The 27,732-nt window shown below is 47.5% G+C and overlaps 1 protein-coding gene across 4 annotated transcripts in view; it reads left to right on the top strand.

Annotated features, from left to right (window-relative positions):
* Nucleotides 1-27,732, top strand: part of GGA3 (golgi associated, gamma adaptin ear containing, ARF binding protein 3) — a 213,012-nt gene that overhangs the window by 160,643 nt on the left and 24,637 nt on the right. For 2 of the 4 annotated variants that reach the window (XM_063960640.1, XM_063960642.1), the window contains one exon: nucleotides 12,757-12,867. The exons of 1 other annotated variant lie outside the window; for it this stretch is intronic. In XM_063960640.1, the coding sequence (XP_063816710.1) occupies nucleotides 12,757-12,867 (111 nt within the window). Of the gene's footprint in view, nucleotides 1-12,756; nucleotides 12,868-27,732 lie in introns of those variants that run through there. One more of the 4 variants, XR_010243860.1, reaches the window with a different exon arrangement.

Raw genomic sequence — 27,732 nt, forward strand, 5'->3', positions numbered from 1 at the left:
AGCAATGGATTGGATATCCTTATGTACAGTCCAAGTCACATTCAGCAGTCTGAGGTAGGAGCAACATCTACCCAGTCTGCCTGTAAATTATAATCATGAGCCGAGAAAAGAAGACGGCGCTTGGATTTATCAAGCAAACAAATCGGACCATTCCTTATGAACAATTAGCCATTCAACCCTATCTCCCGTAAGCCCATTGACAGTATATACGTCCTCAATGGCCTGACATCTATGCTGTATGTTCTCCTCTTTCTTTCTATGGAAAACCTTAAGCTGTGCAGCACAGAAGATCAGGGTATCACACATGAATAGCTTAAAAGTATCCCGCACTAGGAGAGCAGAGGAGCCAACCAAATTAGTATTAAAAAAATCCTTCCCAAGTTACTGCAAGTGACTGCATCAGCCAGAAATGTATAAATCTCCAAAATGAAGCACCCCCAGGGTAATGTAGGTTCATTGTCAACAGAAGAGGGCGGTCCCAGACTCCTCGAGACAAATACTCCACCTTAGCAGCCGCAGGACGTAGAGTTTGGAACACTAAAACCATATTGATACGGGAAAATGTATTATGACACAAAGTTTTTTTAAGAGATTTTTGGATTTTGGTTCCAGCCAAATGGGTCTATATTAAACAGACCATACTTGGGCCTTAACCTGTCTTAGGTCTAAAGAAATGTAATTCAATTGTTCAGTCTCAGACGTTCCAAGATAGAACCTTAAATATATAAGGGTGGGTATAGAGAGACTGACAGAAAAGCAGATGTCACTATTGTCTCCTAGCAGTGCTACCATAGTAGGTACTCTGTGTTCCTGGATGCATAATACAAAAATGCTTGTGCATCAATTAGAAAAATAATAAAAACATATAACACAACAAAAACATGCAAGAAATAAAATCTAACACTCCCCCACCCAATAGGGATGCCTAAACGCTAACAACTAAACAACCCCTTAACCTAAGCCATCCTTTCTCTATCTTATTGGAATGATCACTGGATCAGGGCGGGATTCCAGCCTTGCTTCTAACTCTAGCATGAGAGTGCATTCTTTTTACAGTCTTATGAGCAACTAATATTTCATAAGTTTTGTTTTCCAGACCATCATTTTACACAAAAGTACAGTAATAATAATAATAATAATTTTATTTATATAGCGCTCTTTCTCCAACAGGACTCAAGGCGCTTATATACGTGTAGAACTGTTTTCAGGTCTGGTGTCGCAGTACAAACTTGTTCCCATTTTGATAGGGCCTCAATGTGGAAACTCCTTGCCTGTAAATACATTTTCCTGGTTCAAGGAAAGAATTGCTGGTTGCTTCTTCAGTTGATGCATTTTTCAAGTTTTACTGAAGGGATTGATCCATGATTTATGGGTTTGGGCTGGGTATTTCCTCATTAAGAATAGTTTCAAAGCTGAGGGTTCTGTCTTGTTGATCTCCGTACCTCTTTCGATGACGTTATGGTGGTTCTTTGTACTACATGTTCTTTTGAAATTGCATCCTGACCTAACGGCAGTGATCGAGGGATTTCTTATCTTTCTTTTTAATGTACAGAAGTTGTGATTCTGCATCTGTGTCTAGCGGCCTCCTGTGCTTTGGTAATCTTCTGCACTGTGGATAATTATAATGTCCACTTGTATCCAAGCATACTATTGCCAGATTGATTGTCTTGATTGGCATGTATCTGAGCATATTATTGCCAGATTGATTGTCTTGTGACCGACTTACATTAGGAGTCGGGAGCCCTGTTTGTGTTAGCTTAAAGGCACATTCTACCAGATCAGATGTGCTTGGGTGTAATTATATATGAGAAATGGTATTGGGCAGCTACCTGATACCCATTTGTTTGTTTTTTTGAACGTTGTATTTGCAATCAGTGATACAAGTTTTCCACAGAAGTAGCTGTACCCTGAATCTTTGGTGTACAGTAAGGCCGGGTATACACTACAATGATCTCAGCCCGTTGTATCGTTTCCGGACGAGTTCTTCATAACATTGTTCTGATGTGTACCACTTATACAATATGTCGGCCTGCATATCATCTGGGCACACATCGTTTTAGTGTGTATTCGGCCTTACTTGCAGAGGAAGCTTTCATAGACCACCATAGTACAGATGTGTCCTCATACAGCTTTACTGCAGTCACACTAAACAGCCCCTCTTGGCACGTCAGGTTGCGTGAGTATCTTTTAGCATCTGGTTTTTTTTTTTGTGGGGGGGGGGAATTTGCGTAGTTTTTGGCGAAAATGCATCACAACGCATAGTGATTAGTATGCAAGAGGGGACTGTGCTGATTAATTTGATATATGACACTTGTATATCTGTGTACGACTGAGTCTGTGGATGGGGAGATTAAATTTTTCATTGTGCTCGATCTCACTTTTGTTTTTTATCACGTCCAGACAGGCTGGGTTTAGCCACATAAAACTGCTAAACCCAAGCAATGCGAAAAGTGACGTTTGGCCAGCCAAACAGGTAACTTTTCGCACATTTCAGCTCACCAGAATGGGGGGCTGCGATCTGAAATGCATCTCCCCGTATCTCATCGCGCCTGAACGGAGCAACCATTGTATTGCTCCGTTGGGCTCCATCTAGTGGTGGCCGCAGGTAAAACAATTGAATTCCCCTCTCTGAATATGAGAGGCTAATTCAGGATGTATCGCAGTGTGCGATCCAACTGGAATTTTTGCTGAAAAGATGCGGGCGCATGTGACAGCACCAGCATATTCTGCGGGGGGTCAGCAGAAAATGCGATCGCCTCTGCCTGTCAATCAGGCAGGGGGGGGGGGGGGTGGCGGGCCACGCTCCGTTTCCAGGGAGGAGACGGAGCGTTGCGGGGGCGGGCCAACCCAAATGGTGGGTGGTGCGTGGCGAATTGGGGCGTGGTTGCGGCGGCTGCGTGACATCACACGCAGCTGCCGCAACAGGTAAGATGGCGCCGGGATTCCTGTGGCCGCAGCTAAGCTGTGCCAGCAGGAGTCATCTTTAATTTCTGCTGACAAGCAGAAATTGCAAAGCGATCACAATTTCTGCTTGTTGAAGGTACGGAGGCACTGGTCAGTATGCTGGGCGGCCTTGCCCAGTGAGGGGTAGCCCTTAATTATTCTGTTGCATATGTGCTGACCTTTATATATTTCTCCTGTATGTTAGTGAGTTGTGCTTTATCACAACATTTTGATTATATTGCATTACAGGAATTGTGTCATCACAGGATATATTGCAGGCCTTAAATTATTCTGTTGCATATGTGCTGACCTTTATATATAATTCTCCTGTATGCCAGTGAGTTGTGCTTTGTTACAACATTTTGATTATATTTCATTTAAGGAATTATGTCATCACAGGTTACATTGCAAGCGGAAACGCTGTGATTATTACCAGTGCTTAAAGTGGTCCTAGAGAGGTGGTGGAACTCCCCCCCCCCCCCCCTTCCCCACGGTGCCCAAGCAAAAAAAAAAGGGGCGTGGTCTCCAAAAGAATGGGGCGTGGTCACACAATAGTAATAATGCCCACAGTAGTAGCACCCCGTAATACACATAATACCCACCACACTTATACAATGCCTACAGCAGTAGTGCTCATTATGCACTGTCCACTGTACTCGTAGTGCCCACAGTGGTAGTGCCCCTTATATAGACCCCATAGTAGTAGTGCCCCTTATGCAATGCCCGCAATAGTAGTACCCTTTATGTCCCCAGGAGTGATGCCCCTTATGAAGTGCCCCCTTTACAATGCCCTTATTAGTAGGGCCCCAAGTGGTAATGCCCTTAATGGTAACGCCCCTGTGTAGTATTGCCCCCAGTAGTAATGTTGCCTGTAGTAATGCCCCCAGTCGTTTAGAACCCTAGTAGTTATGCCCCCAGTGGTAATGCCCCTGTAGTTATGACCCCAGTAGTTTACTCCCCCTCTTTAGTTTGGCCTACCAGTGGTAATGCCCCCAGTAGTTTGCCTGCTTGTAGTTTAGCCGTCAGTAGTAATGCCCCCCTGTAGTTTGCCCCCTTGGTTTAGCCCCTGTAGTTATGCCTCCAGTAGTTTAGCCCCTGTAGTTATGCCCCCCTTGTAGTTTAGCCCCCAGTAGTAATGCCGCCAGTAGTTTGGCCCCTGTAGTTATGCCCCGAGTGGTTTAGCCCCCCCTGTAGTTTAGCCCCCAAGTAGTAATGCCCCTGTAGTTACGCCGCCAGTAGTAATGCCCTCCTGTAGTTTGCCCCCAGTAGTTAGCCTCCTTGTAGTTTTCCCCCCAGTAGCTTGCCCCCTTGTAGCTTGCCCCCTTGTAGCTTGCCCCCTTGTAGCTTACCCCCAGTAGTTTGCCCCCTTGTAGTTGGCCCCCAGTAATAATGTCCCTCAGTAGTTTGCCCCCAGTAATAATGTCCCCCAGTAGCTGCCCCCAGTAGTAATGCCCCCCAGGAGTTTGCCCCCAATAGATACCCCCCAGTACTAATGCCCCCAGTAATAATGACCCCCAGTAGTTTGCCCCCTACAGATGACCCCCCAGTAATAATGCCCCCCCAGTAATAATGCCCCCCAGTAGTTTGCCCCCAGTAGTAATGCCCCTTGTTGATGCCCCCCCAGTAGTAATGTCCCCCCGTAGTTTTCCCCCAGTAGATGCCTCCTCAGTAGTAGTGCCCCCCCCCCCCCCCAGTAGATGCGCCGCTGCACTAAGGAAGAAAAAAATACACCATACTCACCGAGCCCCGCTCCTGCTTTCCAGTCCGCCGCAGTCCTTCTCTCTTGGCGTCCGCTCCTCAGCTCTATGAGAGAGATGTCATGACTGACGTCTCTCCCATAGCGCACGCCACACAGTGACAGCGCCGGAAGCTGGAACTCAGTACTGAGCTCCTGCCTCCGGCTTTCGGTGTAGACGAGAGACCGGCGCCCACTGGTAACACAATCTCAGTGGGCGCCCGTCATCTCCCTGTGCGGCGCCGGGGGACACATCAGGTTGGGTGAGCCAGAGGAGGCGGAACTGCGTTCCGTCTCCAAGTGGAACTGACGGGACGCAGTTCCGGCTCACTTTAACCCCTGATTATTACAAATAGTGCAATAAGTGCATGCTGTAGAAGCGCTCTGCAGGGAGCGGCCGATAACAGGTTTAATTGAGATCAAAATTCAGTATTTAAAGGATCTCACTAATTTGATAATGTAAACCTGTACAAAACTTTTCTCTATTTTCTCTCTGCTGATAGAAATTATTTAACGGTCCTTCCTATACAGCCCTCCCTATATGTAAAGAAGGAATATAATTATATTTACTGGTGTGATATGATTATGGGATAGTACTAGTATTGTTATACATACTGTAAAATCTTTACATGCTGACAACCAATCATCCTATTTTACGCCTATTAACAAACTTCTTTTTTTTTTAAATACAGTAATAAAAGTTAAGTTTTAATTAACTAATTAAAGAACACTAAAAGAGTGTGCCACACATTAAGCCTTCTTTGGCTAAAGCCCACTAATGGTTTTGCCTAAATCCCTAACTTATGATTGCATTTTGCTTAATGGCGCACCTCCAAACAAACTTAATGAATTCTTTGTATTAAGACTTATGTAATATTCTTTCTTATCGGTTGGTTTATACATAGAAATCGATACCATCACTCTTTTTGGAACTGTGCACAGGATATACAGGATGCATATTTACATGTCCCAATTCGCCCATGCCATCAACGGTATCTCCAGTTTGCAATCAAAGACAGTCATTACCAATCTCAGGCCTTGCCATTTCGTCTTTCCACGGCTCCGAGGGTCTTTACGGAAATGATGGCGGTGATTGCAGCTCACTTGCGACGCACCGGAATACGTATTCTACCCTACTTAGATGATATCCTGCTTCTAGAACAGTCACAGGAGACACTTTTACTTCACATTCAGTCGGCAGTGGAGATTCTATAATCTCACGGCTGGAAAATAAATTGGAAAAAATCATATCTGATGCCCTTGCAAACAATCCTGCATTTAGGGGCGCTTTTAGATTCCAGGACACAGAGAGTGTTTTTGCCTCAGAACAAGATCATGGTCATCCAATCCAGAATTTGAACACTTCTAAACCTGCGCACTGTTTCAGTCCATGCTTGCATGAGAGTTCTGGACTGGGATCGATGGTGGCAGCGTTCGACATGGTGGAGTACGCCCAGTTCCACTCTCGTCCTCTTCAGTTGGAAGTTCTTCTCAAGTGGTATGGTGCTCCTCACCACATTCATTCACAAACAATAGTCCTCACTCCGGAGGTTTGGCTGTCCTTAACATGGTGGCTCTCTCGGACCAATCTGGACAAAGGCCGGCCATTCTGGATTCAGGACTGGACAGTAATCACCACGGATGCAAGCCTTCGGGGATGGCGTGCGGTCTCGGAAACCCACCCGTTTCAGGGCCGTTGGACTCTTCGGGAAAGCACACTCAGGGCCGGCTCCAGGCCTACTAGCACCCTGAGCGAGAAAATTCAAAAGCGCCCCCCCACCCCAAAAAATAAATAAACCCTATGTGCGCGCTCCTGGAAAAGTGGGCGTGGCCTCCTGAAAAGTGGGCGTGGTCTCGTAATGTCATATTATCAAACTATAAATAAATATATTTTCACACCCCCTCTACGCACACAATTAGCAGCCTTACACATAACAGCCACAGTAGTGTTCCTTATACACAATGTCTCCAGTATAGTGTCAGATACACATAATGTGCAGTGCCAGATAGACATGATATACCCCCAGCAGTGCCAGGTACACATGACATGCCCCGCAGCAGTGCCAGCTATACATGACATGCCCCGCAGCAGTGCCAGCTATACATGACATGCTCCGCAGCAGTGCCAGCTACACATGACATGCCCCCCAGCAGTGCCAGCTACACATGATATGCCCCCCAGCAGAGCCAGCTACACATGATATGCCCCCCAGCAGAGCCAGCTACACATGATATGCCCCCCAGCAGAGCCAGCTACACATGACATGCCCCGCAGCAGTGCCAGCTATACATGACATGCTCCGCAGCAGTGCCAGCTACACATGACATGCCCCCCAGCAGTGCCAGCTACACACAATATGCCCCCCAGCAGTGCCAGCTACACATGATAGTGTTTATTTTTTAGGGCAGGGTGCTGATCACAGGGAGGGCACATTTTGAAGTTAGGAGGGCAAAATGATGTACATACTGTAATGCTTGGTGCTCCCCTACCTACATGCTAAAGAATGGACAGTGCGCGCCGAAGGGCGCGCTGCAAAAATTTAGGGGCATTGCTTCCTGGGGAAGGTGCGTGGCCACATAATTGTGGCAATTTGCATTACACCACACAGTAGTGCAGCTAATACACATTGCACCAGGTAGAACCTCCTAGACACTTTGCGCCAGGCAGAGCACGTTAGACACATTGCGCCAGGCAGAGCACGTTAGACACATTGCGCCAGGCAGAGCACGTTAGACACATTGCGCCAGGCAGAGCACGTTAGACACTTTGCGCCAGGCAGAGCACGTTAGACACTTTGCGCCAGGCAGAGCACGTTAGACACTTTGCGCCAGGCAGAGCACGTTAGACACTTTGCGCCAGGCAGAGCACGTTAGACACTTTGTGCCAGGCAGAGCACTGAGACACTTTGCGCCAGGCAGAGCACTGAGACACTTTGCGCCAGGCAGAGCACTGAGACACTTTGCGCCAGGTAGAGCACTGAGACACTTTGCGCCAGGTTGAGCATAGAGACACATTGCGCCAGGTAGAGCACTGAGACACATTGAGCCAGGCAGAGCACTGAGACACATTGCCTAGCCACAGACGCCTAGCGGGCCGGGAACACTACATGATATGCTCCCCAGCAGTGCCAGCTACACATGACATGCCCCCCAGCAGTGCCAGCTATACGTGACATGCCCCCCAGCAGTGCCAGCAACACGTGACATACCCCCCAGCAGTGCCATATACACATGACATGCCCCCCAGCAGTGCCAGATACATTAATGGCCACACAGTGCCAGATATGTCCCCACCGTTCCAGATACATAAATGCCCCTACAGTGCCAGATACATAAATATCCCCACAGTGCAGATATGACCCCACAGGTCCAGATATGACCCCACAGTGCCCTGCCCGCCCCAATACATAAATGCCCCCAGTGCCCGATCCATAAATGCCCAATACCTGCGGTGCTGGGAGCCGGGAGGGGGAGTGCTGTTGAGGGCGTGGGCGGACTCTTCAAAACTCTTGTGTGCGCGCTGCCGGCGTCTGACGTCAGATGCCGGTGCCGCACAGCGCGCCGCATAGAGCGCACACAAGAGTTTAGGACGGGGCCGGGACGCTGCAGGCTGGCTCCAAGCACGAATATGGCGGCGCCAGTGTGCGGTGCCCATTAAGGGTGGCACCCCGCGTGGCCGCTCTATACGAACATGCCTGGAGCCGGCCCTGCATTAATACACTATAATACACCACATAGCTACACATTTATACACCCCCACCCTCCCACAATAATACATATTAATACACCACCTAGATAACATTTATATGCCCACCCCCTTCCCACACTGATAACATTTATACACCTCCATAACATTAATAAGCCACTACCCCACCCCCAGATTGCTTTTATATACCCTAACACCACTCACCAGCTCTGACTGTGCAGCTGCAGCACAGGGTAGGGCCAGGCAATGGGACTCGGTCAGGAAGGACCAATGGAAGGCAGCGGGGTCTCACTGTCTCAGAGGGGAAGGAGAGGCCTCCTCACAGCATGTCATTGCTGGCTGAGACCGGGGGAAGGACCAGGAAGCACACAGTTCCAGTGAGGCTGCCGCTGGCTGGCCTCATTTGTGGCAGCGGGCGACAGCTGCGTGATTAGTCCCAGTGAAGCCAACTTTGACAGGGCAGGGGAGGGATATTTCAGGCAGCGCAGCGCACACGTTCTTATTGTGGCTCTGGCGCTGCCTCTGGCCGCCTGTCATCAGCACCTGTCACAATTGTGGTGGCCACACAGCGCCCCCTATGGGCTGGCGCCCCGCGCGGCCGCTCCAGTGGAACATGCCTGGAGCCGGCCCTGAGCACACTCCCCATCAACGTTCTAGAATTTAGGGTGATTCTCAACACGTTGCATTTAGCTCAGCCTCTGCTCCAAGGCCGCCCAGTAAAGGTCCAGTCGGACAACGCGACGGCGGTAGCATACATCAATCGCCAGGTTGGTACCTGCAGTTGAGGAGCTATGAAGGAGGTCACCAAGATTTTTCTCTAGGCAGAATAGCACCTTCCAGAACTATCATTGGTATTCATCCCAGGAGTACTCAACTGGGAAGCGGACTTCCTAAGTCGACAAGACATGCACTCAGGGGAGTGGATGCTCCATCCAGTGGTGTTCAACCAGTTGGTGTCCAGGTGGGGGATGCCGGACATAGATCTCATGGCATCCCGTCACAACTGGTAGATAAACCGTTTCGGCTCTAGAACAAGAGATCCAAAAGCGTTCCTCGTGGATGCCCTGACCGCCCATTGATCATTTCCTCTGGTGTATGTCTTTCCACCGATTTCCATGATTCTCAGGGTAATTCGAAAAATTCAAGCACAAAGGGGGTACAATGATCCTAGTGGTTCCCGATTGGCTATGTCAGCCATGGTATCCGGTATCCGGATCTTCTCTGACTCTCCGTAGACACCCCGTGCCATCTACCAATACATCCAAGTAAAGAAAAACAGAAAAAAAGTGTGTGTGTGCGTATTGTATAATTTAAAGCAGCTGGAAAAAATCAGGGGTTTGTGAAGCCCCTGTTGTGTACACTAGGTACATATAACCATAAACCAAAAGATAACCAGCGCTGTTATTTATATTATCTATTATCAGTTAATAATAAAGATAATGCTCCTGAGGAAGCTGGGGTACAACAACCCAGGGAAACGCGTTGAGCCAAGAAGGATCCTGTTACTTTAATTGCGGACTCCATACCAGCACTTGAAGGACACCAATGGACATTCCATTCTCTCCAGCAGCAAACTCCCATTAATTTCTGCACAGACTGTGGACACCCCTAGGGTACTTCCCATTGGGACACTGCTACATGCTCATTTATTGGGGACTGCATCACATTGGGCAACGCCAGCCACCTTTGTGCCTATAGGAGGAATCTGGAGAAAGGTCCAAAGTCCGTATGGTGAATATATCCTGGAGTTAGATATGCAATGGAAAGTTATCTTTATTATTAACTGATACCTGCATACCAATTTTATTCTCACAACACATTATTAATTAAAAGTTATATATTTTTATGTATAACGTCTAGCATCAACTTTTTATAGATAATATATATAACAACGCTGGTTATCTTTTGGTTTACCAATACGTCCAAACCTTCTGTCGCAGGGTCCTTGCGTACATCCAGACCCCAACTGCCTCGCTTTGACGGCATGGCTATTGAGACATCAGTCCCGAAGAGGAAAGGTTTTTCCGGGACGGTCATCAAAACTATGCTCAGAGCCAGGATCTATCACCGCGTCTGGAAGACGTACTTTTCCTGGTGCAGGAGTCGTCAATTCAATGAGGACTTTTCGACTACCCAGACTATTGGCCTTTCTTCAATCAGGATTTGACCTTGGTCTTCATTTGTCGTCCTTCAAGGTTCAGGTGTCGGCTCTGTCAGTGCTGTTTTAAAAACAGCTCAATACTATTCCAGAGGTGAAGACATTCCTCCTGAGTGTACTTCTTGTCCAGCCGCCTTTTATTTAATTATTAACAGTTTCTTATACAGCGCAGTTGCCCCAGTAGTTCCTTGGGATCTTTCCTTAGTGCTCATAGTATTACAGAAGGCTTCCTTTGAACCTATGGACACGGCAGACCTCCGATGGGTCACATGGAGAACCTTGTTCCTTTTAGCCTTTGCTTCTGCTCGCCGAGTGTCTGATCTTAGTGCCTTATCCTGGCGTTCATTTTTTCTGGTGTTTCACTCGGGCAGGGTTTTGTCTGAAAGTTGTTTCCCTGTTCCACCTGAATCAAGAAATAGTGGTCCCGGCTTTCACAGAGGCTTCCTTGGATGTTAATCAGGCTCTGTGGATTTACGTGGACAAAACCAAAGATTTCCAACGCTCGGATTCCCTGTTTGTCTTACTGGACTCTCGCAAACGGGGTTGGCCAGCGTCCAAACAAACCTTAGCTAGATGGCTTCGGTTGACTGTACATCATGCCTATACGGCGGCAAACATTCCTATCCCCTTGGGGGTCAAAGCTCATTCGACGCGTGCCGTGGAGGCATTCCGGGCAGCCTCTCGTGGGGCCTTGGCTGAGCAGCTTTGTAAGGCGGCCACATTCTATGTGTTTGACACCATTTGTGTCAGCTGACGCAGCCTTCGGGAAAAGGGTCCTTAGCGCAGTCCAGGAGCGTCCTCGCCCTTGAGGGGACAGCTTTAGGACGTCCCAGCATAGTGTCTCCTGTGCCCCCTAGTGGACGAAAAAGAAAATAGGCTTTATGGTCTTACCTGATTAAATCCTTTTCTTTAAATCCATAGGGGGCACAGTATGCTCTACCTGACGCACCTGTCCTGCAGGACTGGGTTCCTGTGTAGGTAGTGTGTGGCCAATCATCTTCACTGAAGTTTTCTGTGTGCAGTGTTCTTCCTTCCTCTTTATGCCGCTCCTGCTTTGGGCTTGCTGTTAAAACTGGCTGGCCCAGGTGCGGAGTATAGGGGACGGGGGAGGCAAGGCCTGCTGGGTACTTAAAAGTAACCCTTTTGATGCCTGTCTAGTTCCCAGCCAGCCTATACCCAACGTAGTGTCTCCTGTGCCCCCTATGGACTCAAAGAAAATAGTTTAAACAGGTAAAACCATAAATCCTATTTTTCAGCAAAAAGAAGACACCAGATATTAGCAGAGTTGCACAGGACCTGGTAACTCAGTCACTCCTGCATCTTGCGCTACATGGTGTACTGAGGCTAGATGTATGAGGACACATCTGTATGTAGTGTCTTCTAGAAAAAATAATAATTATTATTTCATTGGGAGATTGTGCGATTGTGAATTATCATTATTAAGAGGTTTTAGCATTGAAGCTGTTTTTCTCCCTCTCGATCCTGTCCTGTGGTGCTTGGTTAGAAATAATTGACGTTCCATGCAGCAGATGAGTTACAAATATTGCAGGTTATATATAGTGTCAAATCCTGGTTTTAGCAATCTGTACCCCATGGTATGCAGTGTCCCCCAGTGAAAACACAGAAATGGAGGTAATATACAGTAAAAAAAATAAATAAATAAAATAAAAAAAACTTTTTTAGATACTTTAGAAATATTGTATCATGTCACCTACCTGATTATAGCCCCTTTAGGGGTTTAGTTACTACTAAAAATCAAAGTGCCGAGCACTCCATGGGGAGTCCCAGTCTTGCCTGCAACTTTATGCTAATGCTAGTAAAAGCCCTTCCCCTGGTGCACAGCCTGACTGTGCAAGGACTGAGACGCCACCATCGTACTCACCGTGCCACATGCTGTGTCTGAGTATGGCCTCCAATGTCAGGGATTCGCAGGCAGTTCTGCGTCACGCCCACGGCATAACACACCCATAAAACACTGCCTCTCTGTGTCTGAATAGTCACCGCCTAGGAACGCCCAATATACCTCCAATACATTTCTGAGACTGTTTTTCTCAATCCTATTGCGATCATACACACCATGGGACGCATGCACTTTGCGACTTCATAGCTTAGATGTGTGCACAAAACATTGACCATTTGCATGAATATCGTCATTGCGTGCGACTCAGGCCTCATGTTTTTTAAATAATAATTTCCCTGTCTTTTTGAAATTAGACAATGAAAGTGAAGTTGCAGCCGGCTTCTGGGACAGATATGTCAGCGTTTAATCCTATCCACCCTCCTGCATCAATCACACAAGTGATGCTGCTGGCAAATCCTCTAAAGGTAAGATGGCGAGAGAAAAGGTATTTGTATGTGTTATGAGATTATTCATGCATGTCACATCTAGTGATGTACGGACAGGTTTAATCACTGCTCTCGGCATATATCATTCTTCTAGATTTCTTTCTTTAAGATCTGAGTGACTTCTGCAGCTATATATCCATCTTTCTTTTTTATTTCTTATTTAGAACTGGTTCAAAAACAATTTCTGAGTTAGATTAGCAAATGGGCAGCACTGTGCTACAGCATTGTTTGTAAATTACTTATAGGTTCTAAGTATTCGTTATTAAAAGATTGGCATCTCATTTAATAGGCTATTTTTATTTCTCTATCATCCTATTTGGGGCACACTGGTAAGGGGCTCTGTTGTAAACACTCATAGACTCATTGTAAAACTCAGAACTTAATGGCAGTTTCTTTACGCCACTTTAAACCAGTCAACTAATACAAGGTCTGTTTTAATATATGTGCTCATAGGAGTAGGCACCATTCTTCTCCTCCTGGAGCAACAGTTGAGTTTTACTGTTTGCAGCACTGCAGAGGAGCAGGCATCAGCGCTTTCCATCCTATTCTGCTCCTGCCACTTAGAGGGAGTTTTTATTGACTGGATCCCAGGACATTGTGTCCCAGCTGTTGGTAGCTTGGGACAGAACTCCAGGAGCTGCAGCTGTCACTATCTGTATCCTGAGTCTCTCCCTATGTGTGGTTGAGACGCAGCTTGCGGTAGTCACGTGTTCCAAATGCCAGGCCTAATTTCTACATGGACATTCAAAACCAGATGTTTGTAAATGCACACCATTGTGGAACAGACAAGGGAAAGGTTACAACATCTGTACATGTACAGGTTCCTCCTTCCCTTGTCCTAGGGACTCCAGCAGTGGTTCCTCCTTCTCTAGACTTTTTTGTGTCTCGGCAGGCCCAGAACTTTGTGCAGCAGTCTCAGAGTCTCAACCTGCACAAAATTTACTGGTTTGACAGACCCTCATTTTTCAGGAACCACTGGAACCAAAGGTTAAGGGTGCACACAGTCCTTTTCACAGCTAATGGATCTTCTGGATAAAATCTGGAGACAGGGCCGCCATCAAGGGGGTACTGTAGGGACAACTGTCCCGGTCCCTGGCCACTCTGACAGAGAGGGGAGGGCCCGGGCCGCTCATACCGTCCGCTACTGCCGCTATTACCACCAGCGCTGCTAAAATGATGAAGGGCCCTCCATTCTCTCGTTGGCGCTGAGCTGCGGGCATCTCCCTCAGCCCACCTCCGCTTATGCAGCAGAGTAACAAGCAAGCTGCCGGCTGCTGGATTAGCAATTTCAGCATCAGAGAAGGTTTAATTTCTCTGACGTCCTAAGTGGATGCTGGGGACTCCGTAAGGACCATGGGGAATAGCGGCTCCGCAGGAGACAGGGCACAAAAGTAAAAGCTTTAGGATCAGGTGGTGTGCACTGGCTCCTCCCCCTATGACCCTCCTCCAAGCCTCAGTTAGGTTTTTGTGCCCGGCCGAGAAGGGTGCAATCTAGGTGGCTCTCCTAAAGAGCTGCTTAGAGTAAAAGTTTTGTTAGGTTTTTTATTTTCAGTGAGTCCTGCTGGCAACAGGCTCACTGCAACGAGGGACTTAGGGGAGAAGAAGTGAACTCACCTGCGTGCAGGATGGATTGGCTTCTTAGGCTACTGGACACTAGCTCCAGAGGGACGATCACAGGTACAGCCTGGATGGGTCACCGGAGCCGCGCCGCCGAACCCCTTGCAGATGCTGAAGAGAGAAGAGGTCCAGAAATCGGCGGCTGAAGACTTCCCAGTCTTCTTAAGGTAGCGCACAGCACGGCAGCTGTGCGCCATTGCTCTCAGCACACTTCACACCAACGGTCACTGAGGGTGCAGGGCGCTGGGGGGGGCGCCCTGGGCAGCAATGAAAGTACCTATGCTGGCTAAAAATACATCACATATAGACCCTGGGGCTATATGGATGTATTTAACCCCTGCCAGGTTGTCAGAAAAACGGGAGAAGAAGCCCGCCGAAAAGGGGGCGGGGCCTATTCTCCTCAGCACACAGCGCCATTTTCCTACACAGCTCCGCTGCTAGGAAGGCTCCCATGCTCTCCCCTGCACTGCACTACACTACAGAAACAGGGTTAAAACAGAGAGGGGGGGCACTTATTTGGCGATATTATTATATATTAAGATGCTATAAGGGAAAACACTTATATAAGGTTGTCCCTGTATAATTATAGCGTTTTGGTGTGTGCTGGCAAACTCTCCCTCTGTCTCCCCAAAGGGCTAGTGGGGTCCTGTCCTCTATCAGAGCATTCCCTGTGTGTGTGCTGTGTGTCGGTACGTGTGTGTCGACATGTATGAGGACGATGTTGGTGAGGAGGCGGAGCAGTTGCCTGTAATGGTGATGTCACTCTCTAGGGAGTCGACACCGGAATGGATGGCTTATTTAGGGAATTACGTGATAATGTCAACACGCTGCAAGGTCGGTTGACGACATGAGACGGCCGGCAAACCAATTAGTACCTGTCCAGGCGTCTCAAACACCGTCAGGGGCTTTAAAACGCCCATTTACCTCAGTCGGTCGACACAGACACGGACACTGACTCCAGTGTCGACGGTGAAGAAACAAACGTATTTTCCATTAGGGCCACACGTTACATGTTAAGGGCAATGAAGGAGGTGTTACATATTTCTGATACTACAAGTACCACAAAAAAGGGTATTATGTGGGGTGTGAAAAAACTACCTGTAGTTTTTCCTGAATCAGATAAATTAAATAAAGTGTGTGATGATGCGTGGGTTTCCCCCGATAGAAAATTATTGGCGTTATACCCTTTCCCGCCAGAAGTTAGGGCGCGTTGGGAAACACCCCTTAGGGTGGATAAGGCGCTCACACGCTTATCAAAACAAGTGGCGTTACCGTCTCCAGATACGGCCGCCCTCAAGGAGCCAGCTGATAGGAGGCTGGAAAATATCCTAAAAAGTATATACACACATACTGGTGTTATACTGCGACCAGCGATCGCCTCAGCCTGGATGTGCAGCGCTGGGGTGGCTTGGTCGGATTCCCTGACTGAAAATATTGATACCCTGGACAGGGACAGTATTTTATTGACTATAGAGCATTTAAAGGATGCATTTCTATATATGCGAGATGCACAGAGGGATATTTGCACTCTGGCATCAAGAGTAAGTGCGATGTCCATATCTGCCAGAAGATGTTTATGGACACGACAGTGGTCAGGTGATGCAGATTCCAAACGGCACATGGAAGTATTGCCGTATAAAGGGGAGGAGTTATTTGGGGTCGGTCCATCGGACCTGGTGGCCTCGGCAACAGCTGGAAAATCCACCTTTTTTACCCCAAATCACATCTCAGCAGAAAAAGACACCGTCTTTTCAGCCTCAGTCCTTTCGTCCCCATAAGGGCAAGCGGGCAAAAGGCCAGTCATATCTGCCCAGGGGTAGAGGAAAGGGAAGAAGACTGCAGCAGGCAGCCCCTTCCCAGGAACAGAAGCCCTCCACCGCTTCTGCCAAGTCCTCAGCATGACGCTGGGGCCGTACAAGCGGACTCAGGTGCGGTGGGGGGTCGTCTCAAGAGTTTCAGCGCGCAGTGGGCTCACTCGCAAGTGGACCCCTGGATCCTACAAGTAGTATCCCAGGGGTACAGATTGGAAATTCGAGACGTCTCCCCCTCGCAGGTTCCTGAAGTCTGCTTTACCAACGTCTCCCTCCGACAGGGAGGCAGTATTGGAAACAATTCACAAGCTGTATTCCCAGCAGGTGATAATCAAAGTACCCCTCCTACAACAAGGAAAGGGGTATTATTCCACACTATTTGTGGTACTGAAGCCAGACGGCTCGGTGAGACCTATTCTAAATCTGAAATCTTTGAACACTTACATACAAAGGTTCAAATCAAGATGGAGTCACTCAGAGCAGTGATAGCGAACCAGGAAGAAGGGGACTATATGGTGTCCCTGGACATCAAGGATGCTTACCTCCATGTCCCAATTTGCCCTTCTCACCAAGGGTACCTCAGGTTCGTGGTACAGAACTGTCACTATCAGTTTCAGACGCTGCCGTTTGGATTGTCCACGGCACCCCGGGTCTTTACCAAGGTAATGGCCGAAATGATGATTCTTCTTCAAAGAAAAGGCGTCTTAATTATCCCTTACTTGGACGATCTCCTGATAAGGGCAAGGTCCAGAGAACAGTTGGAGGTCGGAGTAGCACTATCTCAAGTAGTTCTACGACAGCACGGGTGGATTCTAAATATTCCAAAATCGCAGCTGATTCCGACGACACGTCTGCAGTTCCTATGGATGATTCTGGACACAGTCCAGAAAAAGGTGTTTCTCCCGGAGGAGAAAGCCAGGGAGTTATCCGAGCTAGTCAGAAACCTCCTAAAACCAGGCCAAGTGTCAGTGCATCAATGCACAAGAGTCCTGGGAAAAATGGTGGCTTCTTACGAAGCGATTCCATTCGGCAGATTTCACGCAAGAATTTTTCAGTGGGATCTGCTGGACGAATGGTCCGGATCGCATCTTCAGATGCATCAGCGGATAATCCTGTCTCCAAGGACAAGGGTGTCTCTTCTGTGGTGGCTGCAGAGTTCTCATCTACTAGAGGGCAGCACATTCGGCATTCAGGACTGGGTTCTGGTGACCACGGATGCCAGCCTGAGAGGCTGGGGAGCAGTCACACAGGGAAGAAATTTCCAAGGAGTGTGGTCAAGTCTGGAGACTTCTCTCCACATAAATATACTGGAGCTAAGGGCAATTTACAATGCTCTGAGCCTAGGAAGACCTCTGCTTCAAAGTCAACCGGTGCTGATCCAGTCGGACAACATCACGGCAGTCGCCCACGTAAACAGACAGGGCGGCACAAGAAGCAGGAGGGCAATGGCAGCAAGGATTCTTCGCTGGGCGAAAAATCATGTGATAACACTGTCAGCGGTGTTCATTCCGGGAGTGGACAACTGGGAAGCAGACTTCCTCAGCAGGAACGACCTCCACCCGGGAGAGTGGGGACTTCATCTGGAAGTCTTCCACATGATTGTGAACCGTTGGGAAAGACCAAAGGTGGACATGATGGCGTCCCGTATGAACAAAAAACTGGACAGGTATTGCGCCAGGTCAAGAGACCCTCAGGCAATAGCTGGGACGCTCTGGTAACACCGTGGGTGTACCAGTCGGTGTATGTGTTCCCTCCTCTGCCTCTCATACCCAAGGTACTGAGAATTATAAGACGGAGAGGAGTAAGAACTATACTCGTGGCTCCGGATTGGCCAAGAAGGACTTGGTACCCGGAACTTCAAGAGATACTAAGAAGGGACTTGCTTCAGCAAGGATCATGTCTGTTCCAAGACTTACCGCGGCTGCGTTTGACGGCATGGCGGTTGAACGCCGGATCCTAAGGGAAAAAGGCATTCCGGAAGAGGTCATCCCTACCCTGGTCAGAGCCAGAAAGGAGGTGACCGCACAACATTATCACCGCATTTGGCGAAAATATGTTGCATGGTGTGAGGCCAGGAAGGCCCCCACGGAGGAATTTCAACTCGGTCGATTCCTGCATTTCCTACAAACAGGAGTGTCTATGGGCCTCAAATTGGGGTCCATTAAGGTTCAAATTTCGGCCCTGTCGATTTTCTTCCAGAAAGAATTGGCTTCAGTTCCTGAAGTCCAGAAGTTTGTCAAGGGAGTACTGCATATACAACCCCCTTTTGTGCCTCCAGTGGCACTGTGGGATCTCAACGTAGTTCTGGGATTCCTCAAATCACATTGGTTTAAACCGCTCAAATCTGTGGATTTGAAATATCTCACATGGAAAGTGACCATGCTGTTGGCTCTGGCCTCGGCCAGGCGAGTGTCAGAATTGGCGGCTTTGTCTCACAAAAGCCCATATCTGATTGTCCATTCGGACAGGGCAGAGCTGCGGACTCGTCCCCAGTTTCTCCCTAAGGTGGTGTCAGCGTTTCACCTGAACCAGCTTATTGTGGTACCTGCGGATACTAGGGACTTGGAGGACTCCAAGTTGCTAGATGTTGTCAGGGCCCTGAAAATATAGATTTCCAGGACGGCTGGAGTCAGAAAAACTGACTTGCTGTTATCCTGTATGCACCCAACAAACTGGGTGCTCTTGCTTCTAAGCAGACGATTGCTAGTTGGATGTGTAGTACAATTCAGCTTGCACATTCTGTGGCAGGCCTGCCACAGCCAAAATATGTAAATGCCCATTCCACAAGGAAGGTGGGCTCATCTTGGGCGGCTGCCCGAGGGGTCTCGGCTTTACAACTTTGCCGAGCTGCTACTTGGTCAGGGGCAAACACGTTTGAAAAATTCTACAAATTTGATACCCTGGCTGAGGAGGACCTGGAGTTCTCTCATTCGGTGCTGCAGAGTCATCCGCACTCTCCCGCCCGTTTGGGAGCTTTGGTATAATCCCCATGGTCCTTACGGAGTCCCCAGCATCCACTTAGGACGTCAGAGAAAATAAGAATTTACTTACCGATAATTCTATTTCTCGTAGTCCGTAGTGGATGCTGGGCGCCCATCCCAAGTGCGGATTGTCTGCAATACTTGTACATAGTTATTGTTACAAAAATCGGGTTATTATTGTTGTGAGCCATCTTTTCAGAGGCTCCGCTGTTATCATGCTGTTAACTGGGTTCAGATCACAGGTTGTACAGTGTGATTGGTGTGGCTGGTATGAGTCTTACCCGGGATTCAAAATCCTTCCTTATTGTGTACGCTCGTCCGGGCACAGTATCCTAACTGAGGCTTGGAGGAGGGTCATAGGGGGAGGAGCCAGTGCACACCACCTGATCCTAAAGCTTTTACTTTTGTGCCCTGTCTCCTGCGGAGCCGCTATTCCCCATGGTCCTTACGGAGTCCCCAGCATCCACTACGGACTACGAGAAATAGAATTATCGGTAAGTAAATTCTTATTTTCACTGCTTCTTCTCAGAAGATTATTTGGGAAAATAGAAAACCCATCTACAGTGGTTGTCCCTATTACCTCTCTTGCTAAATCTAACACTGTTACTATTACAAATGTTCTACATGGATAGGAAATGTGAATGGATTGTTAAGTTAGTTTTTGTTTCTTATGGAACATCGCTCAGAACCATTTTAGGGGCTGCTTGGATCAGTTAAATAGAGTAGTAGCGGAATGAGCATATGGATGAGGGTTTGCAATCTGAATCACCCAAATGACCATTCTTGATCTTGGTGGACCACATAAAGGAAGTGTTGCAGCATTTTGGAGAAACTGTCATAGACATTACTCTCAATTGTGCATGATATCTCAGTTGTTGCCAGACACGGTCTAGCTTTAGTCCTTTGAAATAGATATGGAATCCAGATGCACACTGGAAGTTTTGCCTTTGCTGGACAGAAATTGCTCTCAGGCCACAGGAGGAAAGAACTGTGTTTGGGAAAAATAAGAGCAACGCCTTTGAGGGGATACTTCTTTTACCTGTATGGCGGTCATCAGCCCTACCAGAGGGGTAAGCTGTGATAAAGCTAAATATTTATCTTATATAAAACCCTTTATGAGGTCTAAGAACACTGTACGCTATTCACGTATGGAGTACCGTAAGGGTACGCTCGTTGCGTAGCAATTGCTTAGCCGTGGTCGAGACGCTCAAGCGTCACGTTCGCTCACGGCCAAGATATCACAGGCAAGCACGCTATTGGCTGTCGTCTAACGTAATGATTCGCTATAGCGTAGCGGACGCTCGGGACCACGAGGAGATCACCAGCGGCGCTGGCGCTCACAATGTTAAACCTTTATATCTAAACCATAAACAGTATATTGTGCAGTAAAACCTTAGTGTAGTGATAGAGTGTAAATGCAACACAGTATAACCTTATTAACTCAAATGCTGTTCGAGCGTCACCGACGCTCTGAGAATACTTAACACTATAAGAAATACACAGATACCGTGCTTAGGGTCTAACGCCTTATATATATATTATGAATGTTATACTTGCAAAAGAATTAATACAATACAAGTCATACACTACAATATAACATAGACTACCTAACCAGATAACTACACAGGAAACACAATACAATACAATTACGTTTTAAGGGAAAATAAGAGAGCAAGAGGAGAAGAGAGAGAGAGAGAAATGGCTCACAATAACAGTAAGAACAATATGATTGCGGAGAAACACTTACGCACAAGGGGAAACGATCGCATGCGCCTCTGGACATCCAGCTCCCGATTTTCAGCAATTATAACCGTTGAAGAGTGAGCTGGATGTGATCGGCTTGTCTATTTATGCCCCACACACAATACAATTCAATGGTCCCTACAATCTCATTGTTCATTGGACACAGGAATTCGGCTTCGCATTATAACAAAAGGTCATAGGTTGATTCATACAGGTGGGCTGTGACGATTTCCAACAGCTCAGGTGGGTGGGATACTGGGTTTCCCGCCGCATGGCTAAGTAAGAGCAAATAATAGTAAATGGACATAAACTTCTTATGTCCATAACTATTCGCACGAGCGATTAATCCGCTCCAAACCAACACCGGAATATTGCTCTTTAAATGTTCTTCCGATGGATACTAAACACCACTGTATGACTCCTGTTAGACCCTTCGTACAATACAAAGAGGGATCCCTCTGTCCAGGAACATGCTATATTAACTAAACTTTCAGAATCTATCAAAGGGACCATGATCTACAAAATACATTATATAGTTAAAATATGTAACGATTGAGTCGCACGCTACGATCACATAAACTCTACCGTAAATACGCATACCGTGCGCCTGCGGGTGCCCGCGACTGTGAGTATGCGCACGCACGGGAGAGCGTACGCATGCGCAGCGCGGACGTGTATGAGGTGCAAATATGGCAGTGTGTATAGAGATATTTTTCTGACTTTGACAGTCCACCCTTTGGCAGTCAACAATAACTGCCACCTTCTAAAACATTTCAAAAAGAGAAAAATATATGTCAGGGGTTAATACATTTCCATGGTTGGGTAAGGGAGGAGAGTGGAGAAGGTGTGAAGAGGGTATGACCTAGTGAGATAGTAGAAGCATGTGTGTATGAATCCATGTTTGGGGGTCATGTATCATCGTGCCGTACATGTTTTAAATCAAGCTTCGAGGTATTGCGAAGTATACATTTGAATTCCTTCTTATCCCGTGGTACGGGTCTGTGGATGGGCTGTCAAACTTTACCGAGCTCTTTTCGGCTTTTGGTTGTAACAAAATGGGGGAGCACATTTTAGTTGATGATACATGAATGGGGGAATATGTGATTGCTGATATCTGTGCCTGTATTCCCTATACTATGTGTGTAATTACCTGAAGGTTGTAGAGATGAAGAAAAGACATAATTACGGTAAATGCAGTGGTATTCTATGTCAGGTAAATGAACATTTGTCGGTTGAAGTCTTGTTCGGTGTCTGTTGAATGCAGTCTTCTTTGTGCTTTTGCCCATAAGGTGCGAGCAAAAGCTTTGTCAATGTCCATAGATTTACAAAAGTGTTGGGCTAGCGTAATTTTAAAATTTCTAGGGAAACTGGAGATCTATGGCAAAGTTCATCAAATATCTGTGTATAAGGTTGTCAAAACTTCTTCTTTAATCCATCAGTTGTCTGTATACAGGATCATCAAATTCCTCGTCCAAGTGGGTCTTTTTACCTTGGAGAAAACGGAAAAACAGGTGAAAGAAACGGACCGTATAATCGCATTTTCATCACATCATTGTTTCTACAGTTGGGTCATAAATCAAATCTATTGGAATTACAATTTCCTCACTCCTTAGACTCATTACCTCAGGTAGTACTTTTCCAATATAACACAATCCTTCAGAGTTTGGGGCAAGCCACTTTATACGCCTTCCTCCCGCATATGAAATATGCATCATCGGGGAGAACATATGGGACGGAGTAGGACATTACCATATTACACATCTTCCATGTGAACTCTCCTAACCCTAATTCTCCCATCTGTTTAGTACACCTATCAGTTTGTACGATCTGTGCACTGTATCCTAGTGATACCTCTCCAACTCTCGTGATCCTATTTCCTAGGCTATACCTATATCGGAAAGATTTTTCCTTACCGGCTATGTGGCGTATAAGCTCTGTATCTGTTGGCATTCTATCTGCTCTATATGAAAAGGTCATGGTTTGGTTACTCCATGACACTTCCCAATTTCCCGGCTTTCGGGGATTGGAAATGTTGAAACATAATAGGGACCTATCCACATGGTATTGGTGGAGCTTCAAACTAGGAGGGCTGGAGATATTAAACCTCCTGTCCACCGGCCTCCCACCCTTTAGCTCAAGTACCTCCCCTATCGTTAAAGGAAATGGTACTAGCCCTGATTTGCTATGACCTTGAGGTACTTGAGAGCATACCCAACAATCTGTTTTATTTAACACACTACCCACTAAGGAGTGATAGTCACTCAATGGATGCCGGTCCATGTGGATATTAAAACTGGATTGGCATTTCTTAATGCACCCATCCTCAACTACATGGTCACAGAGCCTACAGATACAGTTTTCTTCAGCTAACAATCCTTAAAAGAAAAATGTTTACAAATAACATGGCTAGATCGTTTCTGGTACTCGCCTTTTGCTTGGTGGTTGTATTGCTATTGGAAATTTACACCTCCGTCTCAGTCATCGGAACCTTTCTGGATCCTTTCTCGACCTTACTGGTACTCTCGCCGGAACAGACTGCTCTGGTCAACATCATGGTCAACAGGAAAATCCATATCACAGTCTCTTGGGGCAAGTCCATCTTACAGGAGGAGAAAAGAAGAAATTTGTAATGGGGGTACAGAAAAACAGTTTGAGGGGGAGAGAAACTTGTTACGATAATTAAGTTCTCTAGTCTTGTTGTTCTTCTTGTTCTGCTGTCATCTCAAAGGTGCTGTCTCTCAGTCTTCCAAACGAACATTCCGGTGATGCAATATTCCTTCCAAATCAGCGATCTTTCTGTAAGGAGCAAAAATCTTGCATTACCATTTGTCTAACTGAGGTGTGACATACCATCTTTAAACCATGAAAACATGAGTGAGACGAGAGAGGAAACAAAAAAAAAAAAAAAAAAAGAGAGAGAGAACAATTCATATGTATATATTTCTCTGACGTCCTAAGTGGATGCTGGGGACTCCGTCAGGACCAGGGGGATTAGCGGCTCCGCAGGAGACAGGGCACAAAAGTAAAAGCTTTAGGATCAGGTGGTGTGCACTGGCTCCTCCCCCTATGACCCTCCTCCAAGCCTCAGTTAGATTTTTGTGCCCGGCCGAGAAGGGTGCAATCTAGGTGGCTCTCCTAAAGAGCTGCTTAGAGTAAAAGTTTGTTAGGTTTTTTATTTTCAGTGAGTCCTGCTGGCAACAGGCTCACTGCTACGAGGGACTTAGGGGAGAGAAGTGAACTCACCTGCGTGCAGGATGGATTGGCTTCTTAGGCTACTGGACACCATTAGCTCCAGAGGGAGTCGGAACACAGGTCTCACCCTGGGGTTCGTCCCGGAGCCGCGCCGCCGACCCCCCTTGCAGATGCCGAAAAGTGAAGGTCCAGAAACGGCGGCAGAAGACTCTTCAGTCTTCATAAGGTAGCGCACAGCACTGCAGCTGTGCGCCATTGTTGTCAGCACACTTCATAGCAGCGGTCACTGAGGGTGCAGGGCGCTGGGGGGGGGGGCGCCCTGGGCAGCAATGATAGTACCTTATTCTGGCTAAAAATACATCACATATAGCCCCTGGGGGCTATATGGATGTATTTAACCCCTGCCAGGTCTCAGAAAAACGGGAGAAGAAGCCCGCCGAAAAGGGGGCGGGGCCTATTCTCCTCAGCACACAGCGCCATTTTCCCTCACAGAAATGCTGGTGGGAAGGCTCCCAGGCTATCCCCTGCACTGCACTACAGAAACAGGGTTAAAACAGAGAGGGGGGGCACTTATTTGGCGATATGTATATATATATTAAAATGCTATAAGGGAAAAACACTTATATAAAGGTTGTCCCTGTATAATTATAGCGTTTTTGGTGTGTGCTGGCAAACTCTCCCTCTGTCTCCCCAAAGGGCTAGTGGGGTCCTGTCCTCTATCAGAGCATTCCCTGTGTGTGTGCTGTGTGTCGGTACGTGTGTGTCGACATGTATGAGGACGATGTTGGTGAGGAGGCGGAGCAATTGCCTGAAATGGTGATGTCACTCTCTAGGGAGTCGACACCGGAATGGATGGCTTATTTAAGGAATTACGTGATAATGTCAACACGCTGCAAGGTCGGTTGACGACATGAGACGGCCGGCAAACAAATTAGTACCTGTCCAGGCGTCTCAAACACCGTCAGGGGCTGTAAAACGCTCATTTACCTCAGTCGGTCGACACAGACACGGACACTGACTCCAGTGTCGACGGTGAAAAAACAAACGTATTTTCCTTTAGGGCCACACGTTACATGTTAAGGGCAATGAAGGAGGTGTTACATATTTCTGATACTACAAGTACCACAAGAAGGGTATTATGTGGGGTGTGAAAAAACTACCTGTAGTTTTTCCTGAATCAGATAAATTAAATGAAGTGTGTGATGATGCGTGGGTTTTCCCCGATAGAAAATTATTGGCGGTATACCCTTTCCCGCCAGAAGTTAGGGCGCGTTGGGAAACACCCTTTAGGGTGGATAAGGCGCTCACACGCTTATCAAAACAAGTGGCGGTACCGTCTCCAGATAGGGCCGCCCTCAAGGAGCCAGCTGAGAGGCTGGAAAATATCCTAAAAAGGTATATACACACATACTGGTGTTATACTGCGACCAGCGATCGCCTCAGCCTGGATGTGCAGCGCTGGGGTGGCTTGGTCGGATTCCCTGACTGAAAATATTGATACCCTTGACAGGGACAGTATTTTATTGACTATAGAGCATTTAAAGGATGCATTTCTATATATGCGAGATGCACAGAGGGATATTTGCACTCTGGCATCAAGAGTAAGTGCGATGTCCATATCTGCCAGAAGATGTTTATGGACACGACAGTGGTCAGGTGATGCAGATTCCAAACGGCACATGGAAGTATTGCCGTATAAAGGGGAGGAGTTATTTGGGGTCGGTCCATCGGACCTGGTGGCCTCGGCAACAGCTGGAAAATCCACCTTTTTTACCCCAAATCACATCTCAGCAGAAAAAGACACCGTCTTTTCAGCCTCAGTCCTTTCGTCCCCATAAGGGCAAGCGGGCAAAAGGCCAGTCATATCTGCCCAGGGATAGAGGAAAGGGAAGAAGACTGCAGCAGGCAGCCCATTCCCAGGAACAGAAGCCCTCCACAGCTTCTGCCAAGTCCTCAGCATGACGCTGGGGCCGTACAAGCGGACTCAAGTGCGGTGGGGGGTCGTCTCAAGAGTTTCAGCGCGTAGTGGGCTCACTCGCAAGTGGACCCCTGGATCCTACAAGTAGTATCCCAGGGGTACAGACTGGAAATTCGAGACGTCTCCCCCTCGCAGGCTCCTGATGTCTGCTTTACCAACGTCTTCCTCCGACAGGGAGGCAGTATTGGAAACAATTCACAAGCTGTATTCCCAGCAGGTGATAATCAAAGTACCCCTCCTACAACAAGGAAAGGGCTATTATTCCACACTATATTGTGGTACTGAAGCCAGACGGCTCGGTGAGACCTATTCTAAATGGGAAATCTTTGAACACTTACATACAAAGGTTCAAATCAAGATGGAGTCACTCAGAGCAGTGATAGCGAACCAGGAAGAAGGGGACTATATGGTGTCCCTGGACATCAAGGATGCTTACCTCCATGTCCCAAATTGCCCTTCTCACCAAGGGTACCTCAGGTTCGTGGTACGGAACTGTCACTATCAGTTTCAGACGCTGCCGTTTGGATTGTCCACGGCACCCCGGGTCTTTACCAAAGTAATGGCCGAAATGATGATTCTTCTTCAAAGAAAAGGCGTCTTAATTATCCCTTACTTGAACGATCTCCTGATAAGGGCAAGGTCCAGAGAACAGTTGGAAGTCGGAGTAGCACTATCTCAAGTAGTTCTACGACAGCACGGGTGGATTCTAAATATCCAAAATCGCAGCCGTTTCCGACGACACGTCTGCTGTTCCTAGGGATGGTTCTGGACACAGTCCAGAAAAAGGTGTTTCTCCCGGAGGAGAAAGCCAGGGAGTTATCCGAGCTAGTCAGGAACCTCCTAAAACCAGGAAAAGTGTCAGTGCATCATTGCACAAGAGTCCTGGGAAAAATGGTGGCTTATTACGAAGCGATTCCATTCGGCAGATTCCACGCAAGAACTTTTCAGTGGGATCTGCTGGACAAATGGTCCGGATCGCATTTTCAGATGCATCAGCGGATAACCCTATCTCCAAGGACAAGGGTGTCTCTCCTGTGGTGGTTACAGAGTGCTCATCTTCTAGAGGGCCGCAGATTCGGCATTCAGGATTGGATGCTGGTGACCACGGAGGCCAGCCTGAGAGGCTGGGGAGCAGTCACACAGGGAAAAAATTTCCAGGGAGTGTGATCAAGTCTGGAGATTTTTCTCCACATAAATATACTGGAGCTAAGGGCAATTTACAATGCTCTAAGCTTAGCAAGACCTCTGCTTCAAGGTCAGCCGGTATTGATCCAGTGGGACAACATCACGGCAGTCGCCCACGTAAACAGACAGGGCGGCACAAGAAGCAGGAGGGCAATGGCAGAAACTGCAAGGATTTTTCGCTGGGCGGAAAATCATGTGATAGCACTGTCAGCAGTGTTCATTCCGGGAGTGGACAACTGGGAAGCAGACTTCCCCAGCAGGCACCAAAGGTGGACATGATGGCGTCCCGCCTGAACAAAAAACTGGACAAGTATTGCGCCAGGTCAAAAGACCCTCA

The sequence above is a fragment of the Pseudophryne corroboree genome, chromosome 3 (assembly GCF_028390025.1).
Source record: "Pseudophryne corroboree isolate aPseCor3 chromosome 3, aPseCor3.hap2, whole genome shotgun sequence".
Lineage (NCBI taxonomy): Eukaryota > Metazoa > Chordata > Amphibia > Anura > Myobatrachidae > Pseudophryne > Pseudophryne corroboree.